Source organism: Protopterus annectens, chromosome 1.part0, assembly GCF_019279795.1.
Source record: "Protopterus annectens isolate FY-2018-M chromosome 1.part0, PAN1.0, whole genome shotgun sequence".
Taxonomy (NCBI): Eukaryota; Metazoa; Chordata; order Ceratodontiformes; family Protopteridae; genus Protopterus; species Protopterus annectens.
Window position 1 is genome coordinate 1,061,405,757 of NC_056725.1, and position 23,717 is coordinate 1,061,429,473.

At 40.3% G+C, this 23,717-nt stretch overlaps 1 protein-coding gene across 1 annotated transcript in view; it reads right to left on the reverse strand.

The window, feature by feature from the left end:
- The window catches only part of RTN4IP1 (reticulon 4 interacting protein 1), a 349,792-nt gene that overhangs the window by 311,706 nt on the left and 14,369 nt on the right, over positions 1-23,717 (reverse strand). Inside the window, exon 2 of the mRNA XM_044064928.1 lies at positions 21,736-21,887. Within this exon, the coding sequence (XP_043920863.1) occupies positions 21,736-21,887 (152 nt within the window). The remainder of the gene's footprint in view (positions 1-21,735; positions 21,888-23,717) is intronic.

The following is a 23,717-nucleotide window of genomic DNA, read 5'->3' on the forward strand; positions in this document are numbered from 1 at the left end:
TTGATTCTTCCATCAGAACAGGGCGGATTGGGATTAGCCAATTTGAAGGGGTATTTCACAGGTACACATTTAAGACTCCTATACATAGCACAAGCAAAAAACTATAATTCAAAGTGGAAAGGGATACTGATGAAATGAGGAAGCTCAAGAAACAAGGAGAGACTGGAATTTTGGATGCAGGCCTTTAAGGAGAACAATAATCATACAGCCTATTGTATCTATAAAGTAGCAGAAAGTATTCTAAGAACTAAACCAACACGGGAATGGAGAAAGATATTCTGTCGATAGGGATGACTACAATTAGGGATACAGACACTAGACAAGAGGGGGCTAGAATTTCTTGGAGAAAACTGGCTAAGGAAACGAGGTATTGGGAGCAAATAACTAGAGGGAAAGATGATAGAATGGGAAGATGCCAAGAATTTATTTGCACTGCAGGCATCCCTCTCAACTGTCCAGATTTTTGAAGAATGTCCAGATTTTTGCCTCATATTTTTGTTATAGTTCATATAATTTTTTTTCCTGACAAAACACTGGCAAATCACTGTGGACTTAAGTCAGAAAATAATGGCAGACAGTTTCAGACTTCATATCCTTCAGAAAATTCATGCTAATGTATAACCTATTATTCTTTCAACTTTCTAAGTTTATAAGAGCAATATTTAAAAAAAAAAGTGTCCCTATTTTTGGGCCTTTGTTCCTCCCATTTGTGGCTTTGTCTAGATTTCTTGCTCTAAGAGGTTGAGCGGTATGACTGCAGGTTAGAGATTACCTTCCCTATCAGGATTTATATCAAAGTATAGGGGAAGAGAAAGGAATAGGGGTTTCTAAATGAAAGACCAGCACTGGTAGAGTTTTTAATAGAATCTGGAACAGAAAATGCCATTAAAAAAGGAATAATTAGTACAGCATATAAAAAATTGCATGCTAACTATAAGAATCAATGGAGGTTAGAAAGGATTGCAGAGAGAGACTGGATAAGCAATGCACGAAGAAACAATGGAAGGATATATGTATGCCTCCCAAATATGCAACAAAATCTAGATGATTTACAAGTTTTGTTTGCAAATGTTTCCACAGATATTTTTATACCCCCCCCCCCAAGTAGACTCAAGAGAATTTTTCTTCAGGCAGACAGCAAATGTTGGAGGTGTGAAGGGGAAAGAAAGAGGTAACTGGCAACATATTGGCAACAAATTCCGCTCTATTCTCTGTCATCTGCCTTACACTGAGCGTGGGATGAGACAACAGTGTCTCGAAGTCTGGAAACTGTACCCTTGTCTCTTCAACCAACCGCCCCCCTCCAGAGCAGTTGTTAATGGTTCTGGTGGCCGTTGTAAGCAAATTGGTATTAGATGGTGTATGGGAATACTTTAGTCAGATCAATGTTGTTGCAATGGGTGCAAAATGTGCACCCATCTATGCTAACCTAGTATTAGCAGAGTGGGACAGGCAGCACATTTTCACTTCTAAATACATGTCCATCATTATACCCTATTTAGGTTATTTGGATGATGTATTGATATTATGGGATGGCACTAAGCAAGTGGAGGAGGAGTTGTGAACACAAGTTTTCTTAAGTTTATTAGTTATTATGATGAAGACAGAATTGAATTTTTAGACATTTGTTTGTATAAGGAAGATGGCCAAATAAACCCTTAACATTACATTTATCGAAAGAAAACTTACAGTAATTCTTTTCTTCATTTTGAGAGCCGTCATCCTTTTTTCAAAAGAAAAATGTAATAAAAGGACAGATGGTCCACCTATCAAGACTGGTTAGTCAAGATAATTTTTCAAAACTGAATTGTCAAAATTACAAGATATGTTCCAAAATAGAGGGTACCCCATTGACCTCCTGACAACAAGTAAGGAAGTGTTTAAGAAAAGGGCCACTACATTGTGTCCAATTTTGTTGGACAAAACTAGAGAAGCTGTTCTGATAAATAAAAATACACTTTATAAACACAAAAAGGTAGCCAAGGGCGCTATGATGGTGCTGGGGTACAATCACACAGCACCTAAAGTAAGGCAGATTACACAAAAAGCACGGGACAGTGCGTTTCCTGATGAAATGAAAGGAACAATGGGCTCTACTTCCACATTTGTTACTAGTAAAGGGTCCAGTTTAAAGGAACTTTTAGGTAAATGAGCCTATGTTGTTGAATACAAGACATCTTGTATGAAAAAATGTGTTTTTTGTAAGGCCTGTAAATTTATTTATGATGGACCGAATGTATACCCAAGTAGTTACAAGAAATCCTTGAAATGCCCAGGACATTGTAGTTGTAACACTGACATGGTAGTGTACATTATGCCATGTTTATCATGTTCTGTATTTTATGTGGGAAAGACTAAGTAAACGGAGGTCAAGAATTTTGGAACATAGTAGGGACATTACAAATAAATTGACAAGTGCACTATTTTTGCATAGTAGGGAATTAAAAGATTTTAAAAGGTTTTTATTCTTTGTAATTGATAAGATTTCGAAAAATGAAGGTGGTGGGGACACCAAGACAATACTGGAAGTTACAGACTGCCTTTGGCAGTTGCGTCTTGATGCAACTACAGTACCAGGCATTAAGGATGAAATCTCCATTTCCAGTTATTTAAAATATAAATTGCACTTTATTTGACTTGGAAATGGCTGCATATGGTAACAGATGTATATTTACACACTATACATAAATACAGTACTGTGCAATATTTTAACATTTAAGATATTTATTTTTATGACGTTAGCATCAAATGATTATATTTAAACATAGTGGAATGTTTTTAATATAGGTTAAGATGCACAGTGGTTTCCTTCTAGGTTATTTCGCCTTTTATTGGTGGCGTTTAAACATTTTGGTTAAGTTATTTATAATTTTTAGGTCAGTTTTTAATGGTTCAAGCATTTTAGGGTTGTAATATTTTATGTAATACTAACTGAATGTTAATGTCCATTAACTAATTAACCAATTACGTTTGCATATAAGGGTTAAAATGTTTTACTGTGATTGATGAAGCCCAACAGGATTATGGGTGAAAGCGCTTAGTCTGTTATGTGACTAAAGCTGTGTGCTCTCTGGCGAGCCGTGGATTTTATTTTTATTAGTTTACTACTTGTGGTTTGTGTTAATCTCTGTGAAAGACTACATGAGGTTCCCAACAGACAGGGGCCAAACATTCTGAGATCAACAAAAGGAGAAACATATGCAAGATTGTTACAGTACTGTTTAATCAGCTGGTGCTGCATCACAATCCTTCCTTCCACAACATGCACAGAGACAGCAGAGATATGAACGCCTAAATCTGTAGAAGAGATTAAGTTAAGCTGCCGACTGTTGTGCAGCCATCTTTGTAGAAGATAGAATGTTCTTGAGAACAAGTAGAATATAGAATGTTCTTGAGAACAAATCTATCTTTTTGGAACACTAGATAAAGAGGATGAAAAGAGGAGGCCTGCTGCTCAGAAATTCTGCCAAGGAAAATGGTTACCAAAATAGTCTTACAAGAAGCCAAGTTGAAAATCACCACTGGTTCAAATGGGGGTGGTATTAAGTTCTCCAACACAAAATAAAAATCTTAAGGAAGGGAGAGGGTCCTTGTCTGATATGTGAAGAAAGGTACCTTTGAAAAAAGTCTTCAGGCCTTAAAGATGCCCATCATAACAATTTGGTTCCTTGACAGAAATATGAAATGGCTGATTTTTTGTCACAGATTTTTTATTCTAGTCTGAGCTATTTGTTGGGCCAAGTATTGTAAAATCCATGCCTGTTCTAGTGACAGCAGGGATAAAGCCTGGGCAGCAGCATAGCCATCCCAAGTTTGAGTAGCGGCTCAGGCACTAGAATCCCACGTAGGTGGATGGGTATGCCCATTTGCAGGGGAGGACGTTTGCACTTTGACATTCCAAAGTTGATCCACAGTAGAGGATGGGAATGTGCAAGGGGTATTGCTGGTGGGAGGGCAGGGCTCAGGTCAGCTGGACTTAAGTGGCAGAAATCTTATGCAGCCAGCTGCATGTCAACCTCTGAGATGGGATGGGACATGGGATGGGACAGGACATGTGCACAGAAGGGGGTAAGGTTAGGAGTTGAAACAAAAAATAAACATTTCTTTCCAGAAGTGTAATGCTCCTACAGTGGTTGTTTATTTATTAAAGTACTATTCTTCACTTTGGAAGATACTAAATGGAATTCAAAATGTATTAGAATTTCTGTAATCTTAGTTATAAACCTACTTAAAATCTAGCACTGCTTCTTACTCTTGATTTAACTCTTAACAGTTTAAACTTCAAGAAAATATTTTATACAAGTGTACACTCGCAAACTAAAAAAAAGAGTTGCACAAAATCAAATTATAAAATGCTCAAAGAACAGCACCAATAATAAGTGCTAGAGGGGTGGGTTATGCAGTACTTACCCACTTATGTTTTCATCTGACCACTTGGACTTAATCCTCATAGTCATACTCCAGCACTCCTATGTAAATGTACAAAATTGATTACTGCTTAATTAGTGGACATAAAACTTCTAGCACCATGCAACTTATAAAATTATACAATAATTTTTGATTCTTATTGCAGCCACTTTCCTTTCACCAGGGGGATTGTTTCATAGACACATAGCAGGACAGGTTCACAGAAATCACAAATTGTCCTCTTAAAGATCCACAATGCAGGTTAAAAGACTGGTAGAAAATTTTCCTTGCTAAAGGCTCCTTGGGGATCTTTTGAGCTACAGTCCAAATTCTGAAGTTATGCGCCCCAAAAAATGCTCTCCAGATTCTCATTAATACATGCAACTTTCTACTGCAAAGTTTCATTAATTCTGATGCAGTCACAAGTCGCCTATATACAGCATATGTCACCCCATTCCTAAACAATAGGTGGCTAACAGAATTACTGGCTTATTTATTTTGCCCCATGAATAACCGAAACACTCAAAAACAAATCAGCCAAAACACGACAGACTTCATAGTAAGAAATGATGCACCATGCTAGCAGTAGCAGCATAGACTTAGATAAGAATACGTATTTGTTACTCAATCTAGAACAGACATTTTCTATTGTATGGATAATGTTGCTCTATTTAGTAATCCAACTTGATTTACACAAAATATCTTGTGCAGTAAATCACTCCTTGTCCATCGTCGGGATGATCCTACAAACTATATCACTCTCTCCAATATACGCAAGATACTTGGCCTTAATGGTGCATACCAAATGAACATTGGTGCCTTGAGCTTTTACCAGTGACTGTCACAACCAAGTAAAACTATATCCACTGGCTTTTCATGGTTTCATACATGTTACTCAGTCCTATTCAGTTTTACCTTGCCAACAGTACTTGCATCTTGGCAAAAACAGATGTATTTATGCAGATGCAACTACTTCCATGACAGCGAATGCCTTTCATTGTCACAATCCTGTTTTTTATTGAAACAGGCTGCCACAAAAGCCAGACCAATCTGGCACACCAAGAACACAATTACTGTGCACTCTTAAAATAAGCCGATTATTAACTGAATTAAATCTAGGGATTCCCTTCATCCTGTGACTACATGACAACAAATGGTGAAAAAATGTGGATTAGGGGCATATTTGCACAGAAACAGGCTACAGGACAGGTACTTGTCCCACTCTTGCTTAAACTGCTTTACGAATTATTTCAGGATGATCTTAAGTGTGGAGTTAAACCTCTCCACCAAACCACTTGTTTATGTATAGTAAGGGTGTAGTCCTTTGCCACTTTACCCCACAATGCTTCTGCAAACAGATTGTCATGTCTGACATGAAATTAGCATCTCTGCTTCCTGGAAAAAAACCACCCTAATGCAAGTATCTAAGATTTTCCACAGTCTCTGCCACAACATGGGACATCACCACCAACTCAGGGTACCTACTGTCACAGCCTACCACCACAAAAATATACCTCTTCCCTGTAGTGCTTGGGAAACGAAGATGCCCCATAATGAAGATTACTATCTTGCAACATGGTTCCTTAACAATTGGCAATGGTACTGACACCGCTTTGGCTTTATCTCCTGCCTCATTAACTTTTTTTTTTTTGCACTGCTCAGACATATTGCAATATAACATCTCATATAAATTTCCAATACGTGGTCAATAAAACGTTTGCATAAGTCTCCTTTGTGTGTTTTATGATCATATGGCCTAAGAGAGGGATATCACAGGTTAAAGCCCAAAGTGCTTGATGGTAGGCCTTTGGGAATATCAACCAATTTTCCTGTAGCTCCACTTCAGCAATCCACTCAATGTACAACAACCCATCATTCCAGTATACACACTCACTTTTCCCTTGACTGAAGTATTGATTCTCAAATCTGGTAAGGTGCAATCTGAGAGCTGTGCCCATTTCAACTCTGATGGTCTTCAATTCCCCTTCCAAAGGAATATAGTATCTTTTGGCAACTGATTGTCAGATATAGCACTGCTACTACTACCTAGCTCTTTCTCTTAAGCAAACCCTTCCAAATGGATTCCTGTACATTTTGAAAGTAAGGCTTAAATTCAGACTTGCGGCTGCTACTTGGGTTTTTCCCTAAAGTCTCTCCATCAACAGCCTTTATTGAAGGGCACTGTCTAGGTCTCCCCTTACTGCATTCCTCAATGTGCTTGGGCCACCACCTGTATGCATGTAAATGCATATATACAAAGTACTGTCATCAAAACATTTCTTAAACATCTGCCTGGATAACAATAAACACTGTTATCTGCTTGGTTCCCTGCATCACAGCCAGTCCAAGTAAAATTTGGCCAAAGGTAGCTGCCAAGGTGCCTCTGCCATCACTCTAACTGAAGTGGTTTATCCAAGCAAATAATGTTCCATTCTAACAACTGCAGGCTTAACAGTTGTATTTGACATGTTATCCCTCAAAGGTTTATTCTCACAGGGTTCAGGCCCTTGTGGTAGTATGGAACAGCTGTCATCTTATAACCCACCATTATAGTGCATCTCTACTAGCGCCTTTACTTAGCTTTTACTCTTCACCCTACCACTATGGACATTTGGACCACATATGACCCATTTAATTACAAGAGAAACATTTAACCTCCAAGATATTAGCATATACTATAACAAGTGCGTCTCCCTTTCCCAAAGGAAAATACTGTGATGGTTTAGATGGGGGGGGAAATATATCTATAAACTTCTATTATGTAGTTATGCCCTGCAGGCTAGGTCGAGGAAACTTATTTGTCCATTCCCTCAACAGTTTTGTACTCTTGGCCCTTCAACAAGATTATTACATCTTCACATAATCTACAGCGTGTTGGTTCCCTTAGGTTATGGTCACCCAAGCCTTCAAAGATAATGTTTCAACAGATCAATAGAAGGAGGTCAAATTAAATGCTTAGTTCTGCTTTGAAATCTCTAACACTTGTCTTCTGATTTTTTGTACATTCCCTAAGCTTTTAAGTTTTTCTTACAGAAGCTTCAGGGATAACTTAACACTCAAACAGAATAGAGATGAAATTAATTCTGATAGTGTCATCTGGGGATATGTTTTTGTCCTTGACACTTATGTACATTTGGCCAAAGGTAACATCTCTCTCGCGCGGATTCTCTTTCTAAAGCTTTGCTGTCTTCTGCTCTTGCATCCTGTGCACCTCAAGCTGTTATATTCACTAAGCTTTTTCAATACCCAGATACCTCTTTTCCTTCTCCAGCTTCAATTTCTGCAGCTCCAGCTGTATTTTGAGATCATTTGGGAATGTAATGATTTTTTTTTTCTACTTTGTGCTTTGAATTTATAGATGCTACCACACAATCTTCAAATTAATTGGATTATGCTTCAGTTGGTCACAGTGTGGTCTATCAGCTTATCTTTGGTCAGACCAGCACAAGAGAGTCACTTTTACACTCTAACCAGTTGTGCCACTGACATCTTTCATGACTGTTTTCCTGATTTGCCCTGTCAAAATTAAAAACTACTAGCCATGTATACTGCTGCATATTTCTCTTGTGACTGATGGAGAGACATTTTTGTGACAAAACTGCTGCACAGGCTACATAAGTGCAGATTATGATATTCACACTGCTGTTGGGAATTAATGCATTATGGATGGCCCTAAAAACACTACCAGTGACAATGATGTAAGTGAAGTGATGAGCCTTAATGACATATGGTAAATGAACACTGCTGCCTTAGGTTAGGTTATGACAAATGAATGACACTTTACTACTTCACACAATTTAAACACTGGAGAGTTAGAGATATAAGCCACTGGCTTTCCAGGATTGCACACCTCATCCCCATGCTTTTCAGTACTGCCTTACCAACAATCTCTGCATCTTGATTAAATTTAATGTATTGACAGACACAGACACAGACACAGACACACACAAATTTTCCGGAGGAGCTAATGATACTGTTTCAGTGTCCCTGCTCCTACATGCAGTCAACAGCCACACCAATCTGGCACTCCCAGGAAACACTGTATACTCAAAATAAGGCACCCATATTATTGAATTATGTTAGCTATGGCCGAACAGTGAATGTCAATAGTTATGTATCACCAGTTTTGAGTAAAAAGAAGTTATGTACTCACCATAATGTTCCATCTGAGTAGTTAGACTTCATTTGTCAGCAACCTTTGGGTTTCGGATCCGAGCTGGCAGCTTACCACCCATACTACACTCCAACCTCCTTCCAATCCTCAGATCGAGTTTGCCACCCACTGCGTGACCCACAACATCCTAAGATATAAACACCTGACCAGGATACATAAACTAGGCTCACCAGACCCAGGACACTGAGCCCAAAACACAGACATAAACCACCAAGGTCAGGGGGAAGGAGGGAAATGAAGTCTAACTACTCAGATGGAACATTATAGTAGTTCACTTCATTTGATCAACCTGTGTGATAGAGTCCCCAGCTACCAATAATCTTGGGAGGCCCTTAAGGAAGGATATTCCGAAGCACTGCAGAACCAAAAGAAGCCCTTCCTCTAGACACCATATCCAGCTTATAATGAGTAATAAAAAGTGAGAGGAAGCCCAGGTAGCTGCTGAACAAATGCCATCCAGGGAAACTCTAAACCAGAATGCAGCAGAAGTAGCCATAGAATGAGTAGAATGAGCATGAACCCCTTCTGGTTCCGGTAATCCATGTTCTTTGTATGTCTGTAAAATACAAAAGAGAGACCCATCTAGCAAGAGTCACCTTTGAAACTGGTTTCCCCCAAAAGGGTTTAGCAAGGAAAGAAAAAGCTGATCAGATTTACGGAAGGGTTTAGACCTATGTAAGTAAAAGTGTAACTGTGTGAACGTCCAGCAAATGAAGCTTGTATTCCCCTTTATTTTGAAAGTTAGGGAAAAAATACAGGTAGATTAATAGACTGATTAATGTTTGACAACGAAGCAACTTTAGGAAGGAAAGAAGGGTTAGTCCTGAGAGACACCCTATCGACACCCTATCCTTACTAGGTACTTGTCTGGCTGAAATGATAGCTACCAGGAAAGCTGTCTTCCATGACAAACATTTCAAATCAACTGATGCTGCAGGTTCGAATGGAGGCACAACTAAGGCCTGAAGAACCAAGGTCAAATCCCACGGATGAGAAGGAAGTTTGATAGGTCATCTCAGCAAAAAAGTATCTTTGATAAAGGTCTTACAAATTCTAGCAGCAGCCAGAGAACCTGAATTCTCTCCTACATGAAAATGGGATATAGCCGCCAGCTGAACTTTCACTGTGGAAGAGCTAGCCTCTTGCTGGAAGATTTGAGACAAAAAATCCAACACCACTGGAACAGGAGCGGTAAAGGGATCCAAATCTTTCTGAGAACCCCAAATGGAAAAATGCTTCCATTTTCTATGATACACCCTCCTGGCAGGACTTGTGTGCTACTACCAGAATGGACTTAAAGGGGGAAGAGTGACCGGGAGTCCTGGCAATTAATGGAACTGGAGCAACCAAGCAGTAAGCTTGAGGCTGTCCAGATTTGGTGAAGGAATTCCCGAGGGATGACAAATGAGATCCGGAATGGGATCCAATATCCAGGGTGGAGCTACTAGATGAGACCATAGGCAGGGAAACCAGATCTGATGAGGCCAGAATAGGGTTAGGAGGATAATCCTGCTCCCCAACCGCCGAGCTTTCTGTAAGAATTTTGTCATGAGAGGAAGCGGAGGATATGCATAAAGACCAGGTGGCCATGCATGGACAAGAGAATCAGAGCAAAAAACTCACTGCACTTTGCATTAGATGGCGGAGATCATCTGTTCCACTACATAAGGGTTTAGAGACCACTTGTAAGGCAAAAGGATAGTCCTGCTCAGTTTTGTCTGCCAAAATTTTGGACGGACCCGGGATGTGCATTGCTATCAGCTCATGGCCTCTTGCCAAAGTGGATAGGACCTGGTTTCCCCCTGTTTGTTGATATACCAGACCACTGACATATTGTCTGACTGAATCACAACAGTTCCCAGAGGGAGAGAAGCATGAAGGGCCTTGCAAAGATAAAAGGACTGCTCTCATCTCCAGAATATTGATATGCAGAACGGTCTTGCTTGGGGTCAACATGCCTTGGACAGTCTTGGGAGGCATCCATGGTCACTGTGGCTTGGGGCGGAGGTGTAACAAAGGGGCATCCTTCTCGCAGATCCTGGGATTGATGCCACCACGAGAGAAGCTTTGCACACCTTGCTTAGAGGGATCGGAAAATCAAGGGGCTGATATAATAGAGATCAATGAACTTGCAACTTCCACTGTAACACTCTCATATGCAAACGTGCACAAGGAACCAGATTTATAGCTGCTGCCATGGATCCTATGGACCCTAGGGCTCTCAGGACTAACTCTGCTGGGGGTGAAGGAGTCTGAAGAAGTGCCAAGACATGAAGGGTCAGGCTCCCAAGTCTATCTGGGGTCAAAAATATCCTGGCCTGAGGAGAATCTATTCTTGCCCCTATGAAGTCCAGAATCGGAACAGGCTGAAGGGAGGACTTCTTGAGGTTTATTGTAATACCCAGCAGATTCGACAACTGAATAAAGGAATTTCTGGCTAGCAAAAGTTGATGCCTGGTGGGGGCGGTGAGGAGCCAGTCGTCCAGGTATGGGAAGACCTGAATGCCCTGAAGCCTCAGTTGGGCCGCTACAACAGCCATGACCTTGGTAAACACCCTGGGGGCTGTGGTGAGACCAAAGGGTAGGACCCTGAAAGCGGAGGAACGTCCTGGATCACCTGTCCATCAGGATATGGTAGCATGCACTCTTGAGGTCTACTGAGCACATCCAGTCTTCCTCCTGCAAGAATGGCAAGATGGATTGTAATGTGACCATCTGCAACTTTTCCTTGACAAGACAGTTTCATCGTGGATAGGTCGAGAATCGGCCTCTAGTCCCCCGTCTTTTTTGGCATCAAAGAAAACATGGAATAGATGCCTGATCTGGACTGGTTTGGGGGCACTTGCTGGATAGCTCTTTTGCCTAGCAGCTTTTCTATTTCCAAAGCTGCCGCCTCCCTTTGAGAGGGTGGGATGTCCGGGAGACTCCTTGTGGATAGGGGATTGTTTATGAAGGGAATGGAATAACCTCTGGATATTATTTGAAGCACCCAGCGATCTGAAGTTATGAACTCCCATTGAGCTAGGTGCCTCGAAAAACGTCCCAGACTGCCGCCAGAGTGGAGCAGTCGGGCAAGCCCTCAGGGATACTGCACGGGTCAATTGGAAAAGGGTTTCCATGACCTGAAGTTCTTCGGTCCCCCCTCTGCCTCTGGGCTGGCATCCACCTTGTCTCCCTCTGCCTCTAGGGGAGAAGGAGTCCTGAGCGTTCCGAGAATGCTGAGACTTCCGGAAACCACAACTTCTTCTGCCCTCGCTGGTTCCTGGAGAAGGACCTTTGAGGACTGGAGAAGCGGATCCCGACGGCTGACAGCATTTTCCCATCCTTCTCACTCTGGACTAGCATGTCTCTGACAGTCTTCCCAAACAGGGTCGAACCATCAAAAGGGGCATTCATGAAGGACGCCTTGAAAGGTTCCAAAAAAATCGAAAACTGGAGCCAGGCATGACGCCTCATGACAATACCAGACCCGGCTGCCCTAGTGGCTCCCTTGGTGATGTGAGAGAGTACATGCATGGATGTATTTGAAACCTACTTGAGTGGCCAAACGAGCCAAGAATGACCGTTTATCCTCGGCCGAAATGGACTACACGGGAGACTCTGAGTACTCTTTCACAAGGTTGCGCTGGAGTCTAATCACGTGGGCCATGTAGTTCAGTGCCCTTTTAGCAAAGGTAGCTGAAGCAAACGTCCACTTTCCAAGACGATCCATCGCCCTAGACTACTTGTCCGGAGGATGGACTGGGGAACTGTCCTGGGCCCGTTCCTTTTTGGTGGCCACTGCCAACACCATGTCATCAACTGGGGAACCCTTACTCCATGTGGGCTTGACAGCAGGAGGGCTCAATACTTTATCTGGCCATTTGGGTATTGGCTCTACAGTGTCCGGTTTCTTCCAAGCTCTGGTGGTAATGAGGTCCACCAGAGGATGAGCCAGGGGGACACCTAAGATGGAGATGGGCCTGCGAATGCCTCCAGAAATACAGACTCGTCCGAGGAAGGCTTTTGGGTGGACCAGCCCCCCCTGGCAGAGAATTTCCATTATGTCTTCGAAGGAGACATCTTTGAGGGGGGGGGTGATCTGGGGGAGCCTTCCCCTTCCTCCAAGTCAGTACCCTCAGTGAGGGACTCTGGGGGAGTCCATGTGCCTCCTCTTGTATGGGCAAACAGTCTCATATTCCTCAAGGGGAATCCCCTGGGGCATATCAGACACAGGCTGTCCCTGAGAGGACTGGATGATAGAAGACATACTGAACTGCGAGGGAGCAGGGACGGACTCAGAGGAAAGAGTGAGGGGTCTCGATCCTCCTGAGAGTACCCTCTCCACAACTAAGGCCGAAGGGAACCAGCTTCCCTGAAACTGGTGGGGCGGGTAGACATGCTCCTCAGCTCTGACAACCCAGAGGGATGGTATGACACACATCACCTCAGATCTGACACCCAGATCTGGGCTCCGAGAGCTCAGATCCGACAGACTCTAGGGCATGGCTGGCGTCGATGTTGGAGGAACCATCGGCGCTGGCCCCCTGACTCTGGGGCTCCTTGGATCCAGGGACTCTGAAACCCGGGAATGGATTGGAGAAATCCCCGCTCCAGCAACACTCCCATCTGCAACTGAGTCATCATCCGGTCCATGTCAGCTTCAGAGAGGCTCCTTGTGGATCTGGAGGAAGCCGCCAATACAAGGGAGACTCTTGGAGAACAGAGCTGAGGGGAAGACTGCCTAGTAACTCTTTCCGGTGGGAAGACCACTTTAGCGGGGAGGCCAACAGATCTGAGTCCGCTTATCTCTTGCGACCCCTCTCCTTGACTCCATTTCTTATTTTCTCTTTCTCTGTCCTTTTCTTTATGCTTCTCCTTCCTGGCCTTTCTATCACCCTGTTTTGAAGAGGGAGTGGGAGTCCCAGACAGGGGAGGAGGGCCAGAAGCTTGAACAGCCACAGAAATGGCCGAAGATGAAGTTGTCACTGGTTCTGCTGGGAGAAGACCAGCCAGAAACAGCTAGGTCCTATAGTTCCGCAGGGCCCGAGGGTTGAAGGCTGCACATATCTTGCAGACCGAAGTAAGGTGTGGAACTCCTAAACAAACCACACAAAGAGTGTGACCATCAGCCAGTGACAGCTTATAGCCACACACTGTGCATTTAGAAAAAGTCATTTTTTGTGACTCCAACATAGCTAAACAAGGCTAACTAGCCAAACTCACCCACACACATGCCAAGGGTGGGAAGGGGAGACCTACACTAGGGGAAAGTTTGCAACTCTAAACTTTCTTACGGAAACCTGAGGGTTAAACAGAGAAAAATTAACTAACTACACAAACACTAACACAGTGCACAGCTAAAGTTTGATGAAAACAAACCCACTTTACCTACCTGGAGCTCAAAGATCCCATCTTGGCGAAGCCACGGCAAACAAGATCTGAGGCTTGGAAGGAGGTTGCAGTGTAGTATGGGTAAGGGGGAGGAGCTTGGAGCTCAGATCTTTAACTTGGTAAGCTGCCGGCTCGGATCCGATAACTTAATTTGATCAACCTGTGGGTAACTACTTCAGATCTACTCTTATGTAAATTAACAACCAACCACAATCTTGACACGAAATGAAATTCTTTACATACACTGCAAAATACACTTTGAAAATTAAATGTGTCCCCCTTGAAAGGGAACTGAACTAATGTCATTTTCATTGCAATAAGATGCTATAGTTTGCTAATCTGTGAATATAATTAACTGTTGTTCTGTCATTTATTTTTGTAACCATTGATAGCCATTGTTTTGTCTGAATACTTCTAATAGTATGCTCTGTCACTATTGTTATTGCCAGCCAATTTAATTCTAACTGCCACACTAGCCCAGGTTAAGGCTGAAAAACATCAAGGTTGTAAAAGTAAATAAACAGGCTACTAAAGTCTGCAACAATGGCTACTTTGTGGAAAAGGAATAATGGTATTGGTACTGGTCAGAAGCATGGCCACCAGCAGTGTCATAGAGAAATACTGGTCATCTTCTTTCCCCTCTTACTAGGTGCAAATTTACATATAAAACAGTGTTTTAGAATAACCCGAAAACAGAAGATCAGCAAAAAGGCAGCAGCCTGCTAAGTGTCAGAAGGTCAGAAGTAGCGAGTCAGCAGGTTTGTACTCCAGGGATGGTGACCAGACCAAAGGGACATCAGATGGGAAGGTTGGCACAAGGGAAAGGACCGACTCACCAATTGGGATATGAATAAATCTACCATTCTTAGGAGGTGCATTTTAATGTTTCAAATAGTTTAAGCACTTTTGAAGTAGAACAGTGATGGGTTATTTTTTTAATAGTTATGTGCATTATACATTTTAATTTTCAATTTCTAGATCTAATTTGTCAGTATTTTAATGTATTTATGCATTTATTTTAAACTTTTTCAGTTTAGCATTGCTATTTTTTTGGTCTTTAGTTTAAGAGGGGAACTTGTAAGGTTTTAGTGTGCACAGTTGGCGGCATATGTTGACCTTTTTATTTTCCTTTAGATACTAAATAGGTACTGCAGGAAAGATTTGACAAATGTTTTTTGCTGACAAAGGGGATTGCTCAATACCACACACACTTGTCAGATAAACTTGCTTATCAGAGCTCTTCCTCAGGAATCATCATACCATTAAAAAAGTTTCATTTTCTCAGGTATGCAGTGCAGATATTTTTATCTGTCACCACTGCATGTCGTCAAGCATTCGTCAACATTCCAGCTCCATAGCCAGCCACAATAATTCATTGTTAGTCATATCAGTTCAGAGAAAAAAAGCCTTTGCATACTTGCACACAAAACAGGCACACTTGCCTGCAGGAAAGAAATATCAACCAACTACAGAATGAAAAAAGTTATAGTACTAAATACAAACAACAAGTGTAACCAGTCATTTTGGAAAACAGCACTACCAATAAAAGCAATCCAAATCTGAACTACACTACAAATATTAACCTAAATAAAAACATCATTGAGCTAGGATATGAATCTCTCTCTTTTGGTACACTACTAAAATAGCACAATCACCAAACAGTATTAAACAAAACTATGATTCAATACCACATTGAAAAACTTACCAAAAGACAATCTCAAGACAATATGTAAGCACCTGTTCAATAGGCAAATCATGCAATTACTGATTCCCACTGAAATAACTGGGAAATAAAAGAATGCTTTATGTAGAGTTCTACTGAAGTGTTAAACTAAACATCTTGTACTAGAGCACATAGAAATGCTTTACATTTCATTTTTACACAGCATGCTCCATGCAAGTGTAAATAAATAAAGCTGCTGCACTATATTTCAGTTATCTTACAGGAAGCTCTTATACACATTTGTGTATACAAATGTGTGCTCGCCCATGCACACGCCACACACAAGCACGTGTACAGCAGACTGACAATAACTGATTAGATAAAACCGTCTTCTGGCAGTACTTTCTGCCAGAGTGCACAATATTTTGAATGCAAAATTTACTGACCATTCTTAAGTCGAATAACTACTCTATTAGAATACTGTGCAGAAGAATACAATGTGATAGCCAAGTAAATTTTGTGAGATAAAAGTTGGCATTAACTTTTTTGAGGGAAATCATTGTTTGTGCAGTTTTCTTTAAAGGGAGACATCTCCCTTCTATGAGGTGGTGCAGCTGTGAAGTTAGCATATTACACTCCTGCAAAATAAACACATCTATGATGTTCAGGATTTTTTTTCTTTTTCCCCCTTTTGTGTGGTTCTACATTTTTGCATTTCAATATTAGATGATATCATGTGAACATCCATTATGTAACTGGCTGAAAACCAAGTGATGGTGATGTGCATTTGTTTTAATATCATTTGGTAACATAAGATAGTTATCAATTATGTCACAGACTATGGAGCCAAAAAATGGGGGAGCATATGCACCCACACTTTGGCCTTAATTATCCAGTGAATGAATCTAAGATAAAGTTTTACCAGCTGTTCTCTATCTTGCTCTTTGGATCTACACTTCTGTGGTAAACAAATGAGTCAAACTTTTTAGGGGAATGTTGCTATTAGTTTACAAATACTTAACCCATACCCATCCAGTCTCAGATAATATTAAATCCGGCATTACTTTTAAATGCATTACTGAAGAAGTTTCAAAATTAACCTATAAAAATACACCTACATGTGTCTATTACTATAAATTATAGAAGGACAGGTAGTTACTCAAAAACGTGCATGCTGATTGGACAGCTCAACCAGTGTGCCCGTTGTAAATTGAGCACACACCCATATTAAAAAAGTCCGTCTGCTAAAGTACCATTCAGCAGCCAGACTTTTCTGTTGGAATATGTTACTCAAGGTAGAGCAAAATACAAGAAAAATCAGGTGCATTCTGCAAAAGTAACAAAACAGAAAAGTACCTGATTTTCCTTGTATTTCTACAGTGTCCCTTCTTAAATACCAGCAAACTCTCATAACCTCTCAACTATCCAGATCTTCGCAGAATGTCTAGACTTTTGCCTTCTACTTTTGGTCTTTTCCACATACAGAATTAGTTTTCTAGCAAGCCACTGGGGTTGATGTCATTAAATAAATGACAGACATTTGAGATATAGTCTTTATATCCTTAAGAAAAGGCAACTTTCTCACTTTATAACTGCAATAAAAGTCAGGACTATATTTGGGCCTTTGCTTCCTTCTCATTACATTGTGTTTTGCTGTTAGAAGGCTGCTTGAAACAGACGCTTTCTGTTAGCATGCATTTTCTGAATATGCAGGTTAAATCTCAAATGTCTGTTATTGCTTAATGACTTCAACCCCAGTGGCTTGCTAGAAAACTTTTTATACGGAAAATACCAAAATTATGAGGCAAAAGATTTGAACAGCACCCTCCCCCCCCAAAAAAAAAAAACGCAGCAGAGATTCTCTTTTCTTCAGGAGCACTGATGTACTGTGCAAGAGTGGGAACATAACTCCTGTACAAATGCACAGTAAATAAAAAAAAATGGAAGAATGGGAAACAATATGGATGAACACTACAGCACTATTATACAAAGATATTTATGAAAGGTAAGCAATTTTCTTCTTAAATAATGTGCATAACAATAAAAACCCACTTGTGGATGTGAGTATATGCGCGGTTGGCTTTGCTTAATCATTCTGCCTTCACCCTCGTGATCAAACCACTCCAACCTGTAGGCAAGTCCTTATATACCCACACTCAGTCATGGGTTATTGCTAGAGTATCAAAGACTCCAATCTAGATCTGGTGTACTACTCTAGTCTTAAAAAGCATCTATATGTAATCAATGGAGATTTTAACCACAGCTATCTTAATTCAAACTTCACCACTGTGCAACAATTCCATGCCAACAGAAGTCTCTTGCAGCAGACTTAAGAAACTTAGTGAAAACTAGTCAGATTTAGACAAAGTGGCAATTAATTTGTCTTTTTCCCCCTACACTCTAATCACTGCCATCTCTCACTTATTTCCAGGATAAAGCAATTTACTCTTTAATAGCTAAACTCAAAGGAACTGGTCTCCTCCTTTGAGTTTTATATATGTCTCAGTTATAGAAACTCCTAGACATTCTAACTACATTCACCAGGAATACCTAATTCTACCTACACAGCACATGTTCTGTGGCTTCTCATAACTTTGAGAAGAGTGAAGTCTGAGGTTTTCACTCAAATTGCAGACCTTGCACATTTAATTATACAAAACCACACCAAAAAAGCAGAATAAAAGGAACCACATCCACAGAACCAATAAATGTACTTGTTTAATATCCTCTATCGCCTCGGCCATAAACCTTCCAGAAGTACAATTCATTTCATAAAACCACATCATTAGTCATATATATTAAAAAATTAACACATAATTAACACCTTAATTAATCAAATATTTCCAATTGCATTCATTATTTAACCCTTCGGGAGCCAATTGCGTTCATTATTTAACCCTTCGAGAGCCAAAATATTGTATTTTAAAATATATATATATAACCTCTTTATACAACAATTTTCTTTAAGAGTCCCCAACTCCCCCATTTGTAACATTACCTGCTCCAGAATTCAGCCCCCAAGTAATGCCGCATTACTTTGATGGAAATCCTTGAAATGTCCTGCCAGAAGGCTTTCCAAACAAGCTCTTTTAATGTCTCTAATGTACTATTGGAACCTCATTTTAAAAGCCCTTTGGCTTTCCCCAATATAAAACAAACTACAGGGGCATTGTAAAGCATAAATAACTACTTCAATATTGCAATTAAACTGAACAGGATAAAAATTAATCTTATTAATTTTAGAAAAGTAGTTCACCAGTCTGTTACATACTGAACATTTTCTGTATCTAAATATGCCATAATTTATCTTAATTTGCCCGTGAATATTTATTAAGGAAAGAACAAATCTGCTATGAACTAATATATCAGCTAAACTTCGACCCTTCCTAAAAGAAACACAAGGGTGAAAATTAATTCTATTAGCCAAATCCTTATCCTTTAATAAAATTGGCCAATAGTATTTTAAACCCCTATTTGTTCACCAAGTACATTATATACAGTCACAAAATAAATGTCCCTCTTATCCCCATGGGCATTATTTCTATTATAATTCACAAAACTCCCAGTCCTATCTTTCTTACCCTCCATGTGCTTATTATAGTCTGCCATCCATTTCTCTCTCTCATTAATCACATTCTATCTTTTAAATATAACCTTTTGAAGGGAATCAAAAACGTCATTCTTATCATTCCCCCTTCTCATAAACATATCCACTGTTTTATGAGCTTCTTTAAAGACATCTGGATCCTGACTGCATAATTTATCAAGTCTCAAAAATTTCCCGTAAGGTAGTGTGGAAATGAGATAATGGGGATGGCAACTCAATGCATATATATGCTGCATCCCCCAATTTCCTATAAACAGAAGTCATAACCTTCCCATCATTGTTACAACCCTTAAGGACAAGATCTAAAAAAACTGATTTCCTCCCCAAACTGTAAACCATCAAAATTAAATTGGAACCTATTCTTCTGTAAACTTGCACATTTAATTCCCTGTATGCACACGTCTTTCATATTTTCTAAGCTGTCACATATTATAAAGTAGAGAATGGCACCATTAGCTTACATTTTCTTTCAATCATCAAATGATATGAAATATGGAATAATGTTTTGGGGTTACGTCTCATTACAGAAAAATAATCACTGATGCTTCTCTTATAACACATATGACATGTATCACTATGGAGCCTCAAGTACTGCTATTATTCAGTTCAACTGCACTCTAGCATTATAGCAACAAATTCATTACAAGTATTTTACAATTGTGCAATATGGTTCAAACCAAGCACACTGCACATTATATACTCAGGTGCATGCAACATGCAAAGCAATGCTAATGCACATTGTGGTTCTTTTTCTGTGTGCAACAGATGTGTGTGAAATGTCAACATTGCAGCCACGCATAAAACAGAGGCTCAAGCCATGGAACAAGATACAAAAGTACAAAATAGGAAGTTTGAACAGTCCACCCCAAACTGGAAATAATTCAGGAAAGCAACCTGATGTGCCAGGCTGCACACACTCCTCCTGTCACCCAAATGTTCAACATTAATGCTGATGTTTAAGATGCCAATTACTTGAGGAAACAAAACAAAGGCAAGACAGGTTGTGCACTGCACAGCAGTGCTGTTGGGACATGAGTACATATGGCAAGAAAAGTACTACCAATGTCAATACAGAAAGCAAATGTTTGGTGGTGCAGTGGCGTCTGCCGCATCGGCCCTGGATCAGTGGCGTCTGCCGCATCGGCCCTGGATCAGTGGCGTCTGCCGCATCGGCCCTGGATCAGTGGCGTCTGCCGCATCGGCCCTGGATCAGTGGCGTCTGCCGCATCGGCCCTGGTGTACTACTGCCTGTGCCACAGACCTGGATCAGTTGTGTAGTACTGCCTCTGCCATGGACCTGGATCAGTTGTGCAGTGCTGCCTCTGTAGTGGAACTGAACTGGTTGTACAGTGCTGCCTGTGCAATGTGCCTAGATCTGTTGTGTAAGGTGGCTACACAGTGAAAATTTGTGTGGCTCTGGGAGCTGCTTGCTTTGTAGTTCTGGATAATTTAGAATCATTCAGCTAACAATGGTAAATCTGAACCCCAAATAAGAAGTCAGTACTGCTCATCATCCTGCTTGTGACATTTCAGTACTGCGTAAAACGGGAAGTGTACATATGTGCTTTATGTTCAGATTTACTTTTCGGAATGTGCATCACCTAGGATGGGCAAGGTCAACAATGCAAGCTACTTTGTGTGTGTGTGTGTGTGTGTGTGTCATGGTTTTAAAAGCCCCCCCTCCCAACATGCAGCTTTTCTGTGGATGACTTTCTAGACTCTGTCTTGCCACTGTTGTCATTAATGACAGCAATTTCCATTAAAAATAGATGAATGTCACTCTTGAAGTGGCACCCTGACCGCATGTGCTAAAATGGAAAAAATGGGTTGTGGATGTATGGATGTAATCAGTACACAAAGCATCATGCAATAACACTTCACAACTATAAAATATACTCCATCAGCCGAATTAAAGCAGCACCAAGACAAGACACTACTTGCATTTGTACTTTAAAACCTAACATTCACCATGTATCGAATCCAATGAAAGTGTCCATCAATTTACAGCATTTCCTACTAATACTGAAACCTGATACTGTTCATTTTCTTACTTTGTCACTTATTTTCCTAAAAAATGCATTAGGTTAGGAAAACTGCATCAGCTGGCTATCTTACCAGTAAAAATAGCATTCAGCCAAAGAAGCGAGTAGTCATGGCTTATTGACTAACAAGACTATTCTTGTATCAAATGGGTTGAGTGAAGCAGACTGTGCATAAACCAACTCCTTACAGAGAGGGGCCAGAATGAAGGCACAAACAATGAACATTATGGCATACATCTAGTCTGATATGAAAGAAATCCCTGACTACAGGGTAACAGGACATACAGTTTTAATCTGGGATCCTGTCTGTCAGTGCAAGTCAAACCCCATTACAAATCCAGCACTAAAACTGGTTGCTGAAACAAAAGAATTGAAGTTAACCTTAGAGGACAGCCAACTACTGTAAAATGCAAAAGCTACTGAAATAAGGCTAGACAGAGGAGAGAATCACATCAAAATATTACATCACCTCATCTCCTGGCTTGAAGTAGGACACATCTAATCCACATTCCATAACAACCCCCGAGACATCACGACCCAGAATTAATGGAAATTCACTTCCTGCAGTCTTGACGTTCAATGGATCACGTCTCATATTCAGAGTGGCAGCTCCATACCCACCTTTAAAAAAAGATGTTCAAAACTCACTGAACCATATAATTTGGGAAGGAAAGCCTATTGACTCGCAATTACTTCACAATCTTAGCTTTTACAAAATTGTTAAAATTCATGGTCTCATAACTACAACATTTTATTTACACTGAGAGGTACACTTTTCCACATGTATAATACTCAACTTGTCATTACAAGTTAATCTTGCAATTCCAAGTATGACATAACTATTTTCTCATCACTGTATGTACTCTCACATAATTACCTAAACTGTCAGACAAGATGCTACCTTAATAAAATCAACTATAATTTTTTTTTATCAAAAATAATATGAATTATTATGACTGACTAATGACTACATGCTGGCAGGATTCAGAAATCCTTGTGTTTAGCTACAATGGTTAACTGCAGCACAGTGCAAGGGAGTATGGTTGATTCAGATAACAAATGCCACTACGGTACAAAGAGTATGTGACTCAAAACTGCCTAAACAAGACCTCAAATCTGAGGTAAAGGCACAGCTCAGGGCTACACAGTGGCATCTGCAGTGAGTCACCTGAATGTTGTGAACACAGTGCACTGATAACACCTTGTAGTTGTTGTAGCTGCTCTGTGCCACTTACAGAGGATATCACATGGCACAGACTACGACCATTTTATTTCCATACACTTCCCAGTTAATAATCATAACTGCTGACATGTCCATGCTCTTGCACTCTTGATCAGCACAGTATCAGATTGCTAGACACAACAGCTCGCAACAAGGAAGCTCTGTATAAGGCTGTCTAGCAACTCAGCGCAGCATGCAATACTTTCTGATTAAGTATTCAAGAGGGCTCCATTTGCAGCATTCATTCTGAATCCACAATCGCAAGTCAAACTCTGCATCATCGTCCAAATACTACTGGTTTATAATTCTAAAGTGTATGAATCGTACCAAAAATATAAGCAACATACAAAAAAATGTTTCCCGAAATATTTTTTAAAGACTGGTCAATAAATTAATGTAACAAAACAAGCATGCATCAGAAAAAATATTTCTTAGAAATTAAAATTATAAAACACACTTCAGGAAAAAAAAGTCACACGAGCCATTTATACAAACAGATCAATACTAAGCATTCCACAGTCTAATTAGACAGGCATATAGTTTGCTGGAATCATAAAATTCTTAATTCACTTAAAATATGTTAAAATGAGATTAACTGTTTTGTAATTAATTTTAGTGAAGGCATTTAATTGAATTTTAATCTCTCCCTACATCTCTATGCATGACATTTTGCAAGATTACTCAACATCTGAACAGGGAAAAGAACTATTTATGTATTAAAAAGTCAAGAAATCAAAGCCAGTTGTAACTACAATCCATATTCATAACAAACAGTACAGATCATCAAGATCTGTGAATTAAAAGGGTCACAAAAAAGCATTTAATCAGTTTTGTCTACTTCCGGTGGGGCAGAGAATGGTTGAAAAATCTCAAGTTCATAGGTATAGATTAGGTTAACACCCACCAGGACCTTTAGAAGCCTAGCAGTGCAATCCGACCCAGTTGTGTCCCTATTTATCATGGGTATTTATTGGAGGAAGTATGTTAGGAAATTTGTAAAGGTTATGTTAGTTTGGGCATTACTGCCTGCCTCTATCAAAGACATGGAAGCCAGACTTGGTGAATTTCCGACCCACTGGTCAAGGTTACAATTAAATAGGGTTAGGGATGGACCCTGCTTCACATGGATGGGGTGCCTGTTCCACAGCATGGGGATCTTCCTAGACACACATCTCTCTCATCAGCATATCTTACTTATGTCACACTGTCTGCTTCCAACTTCCTAAAAG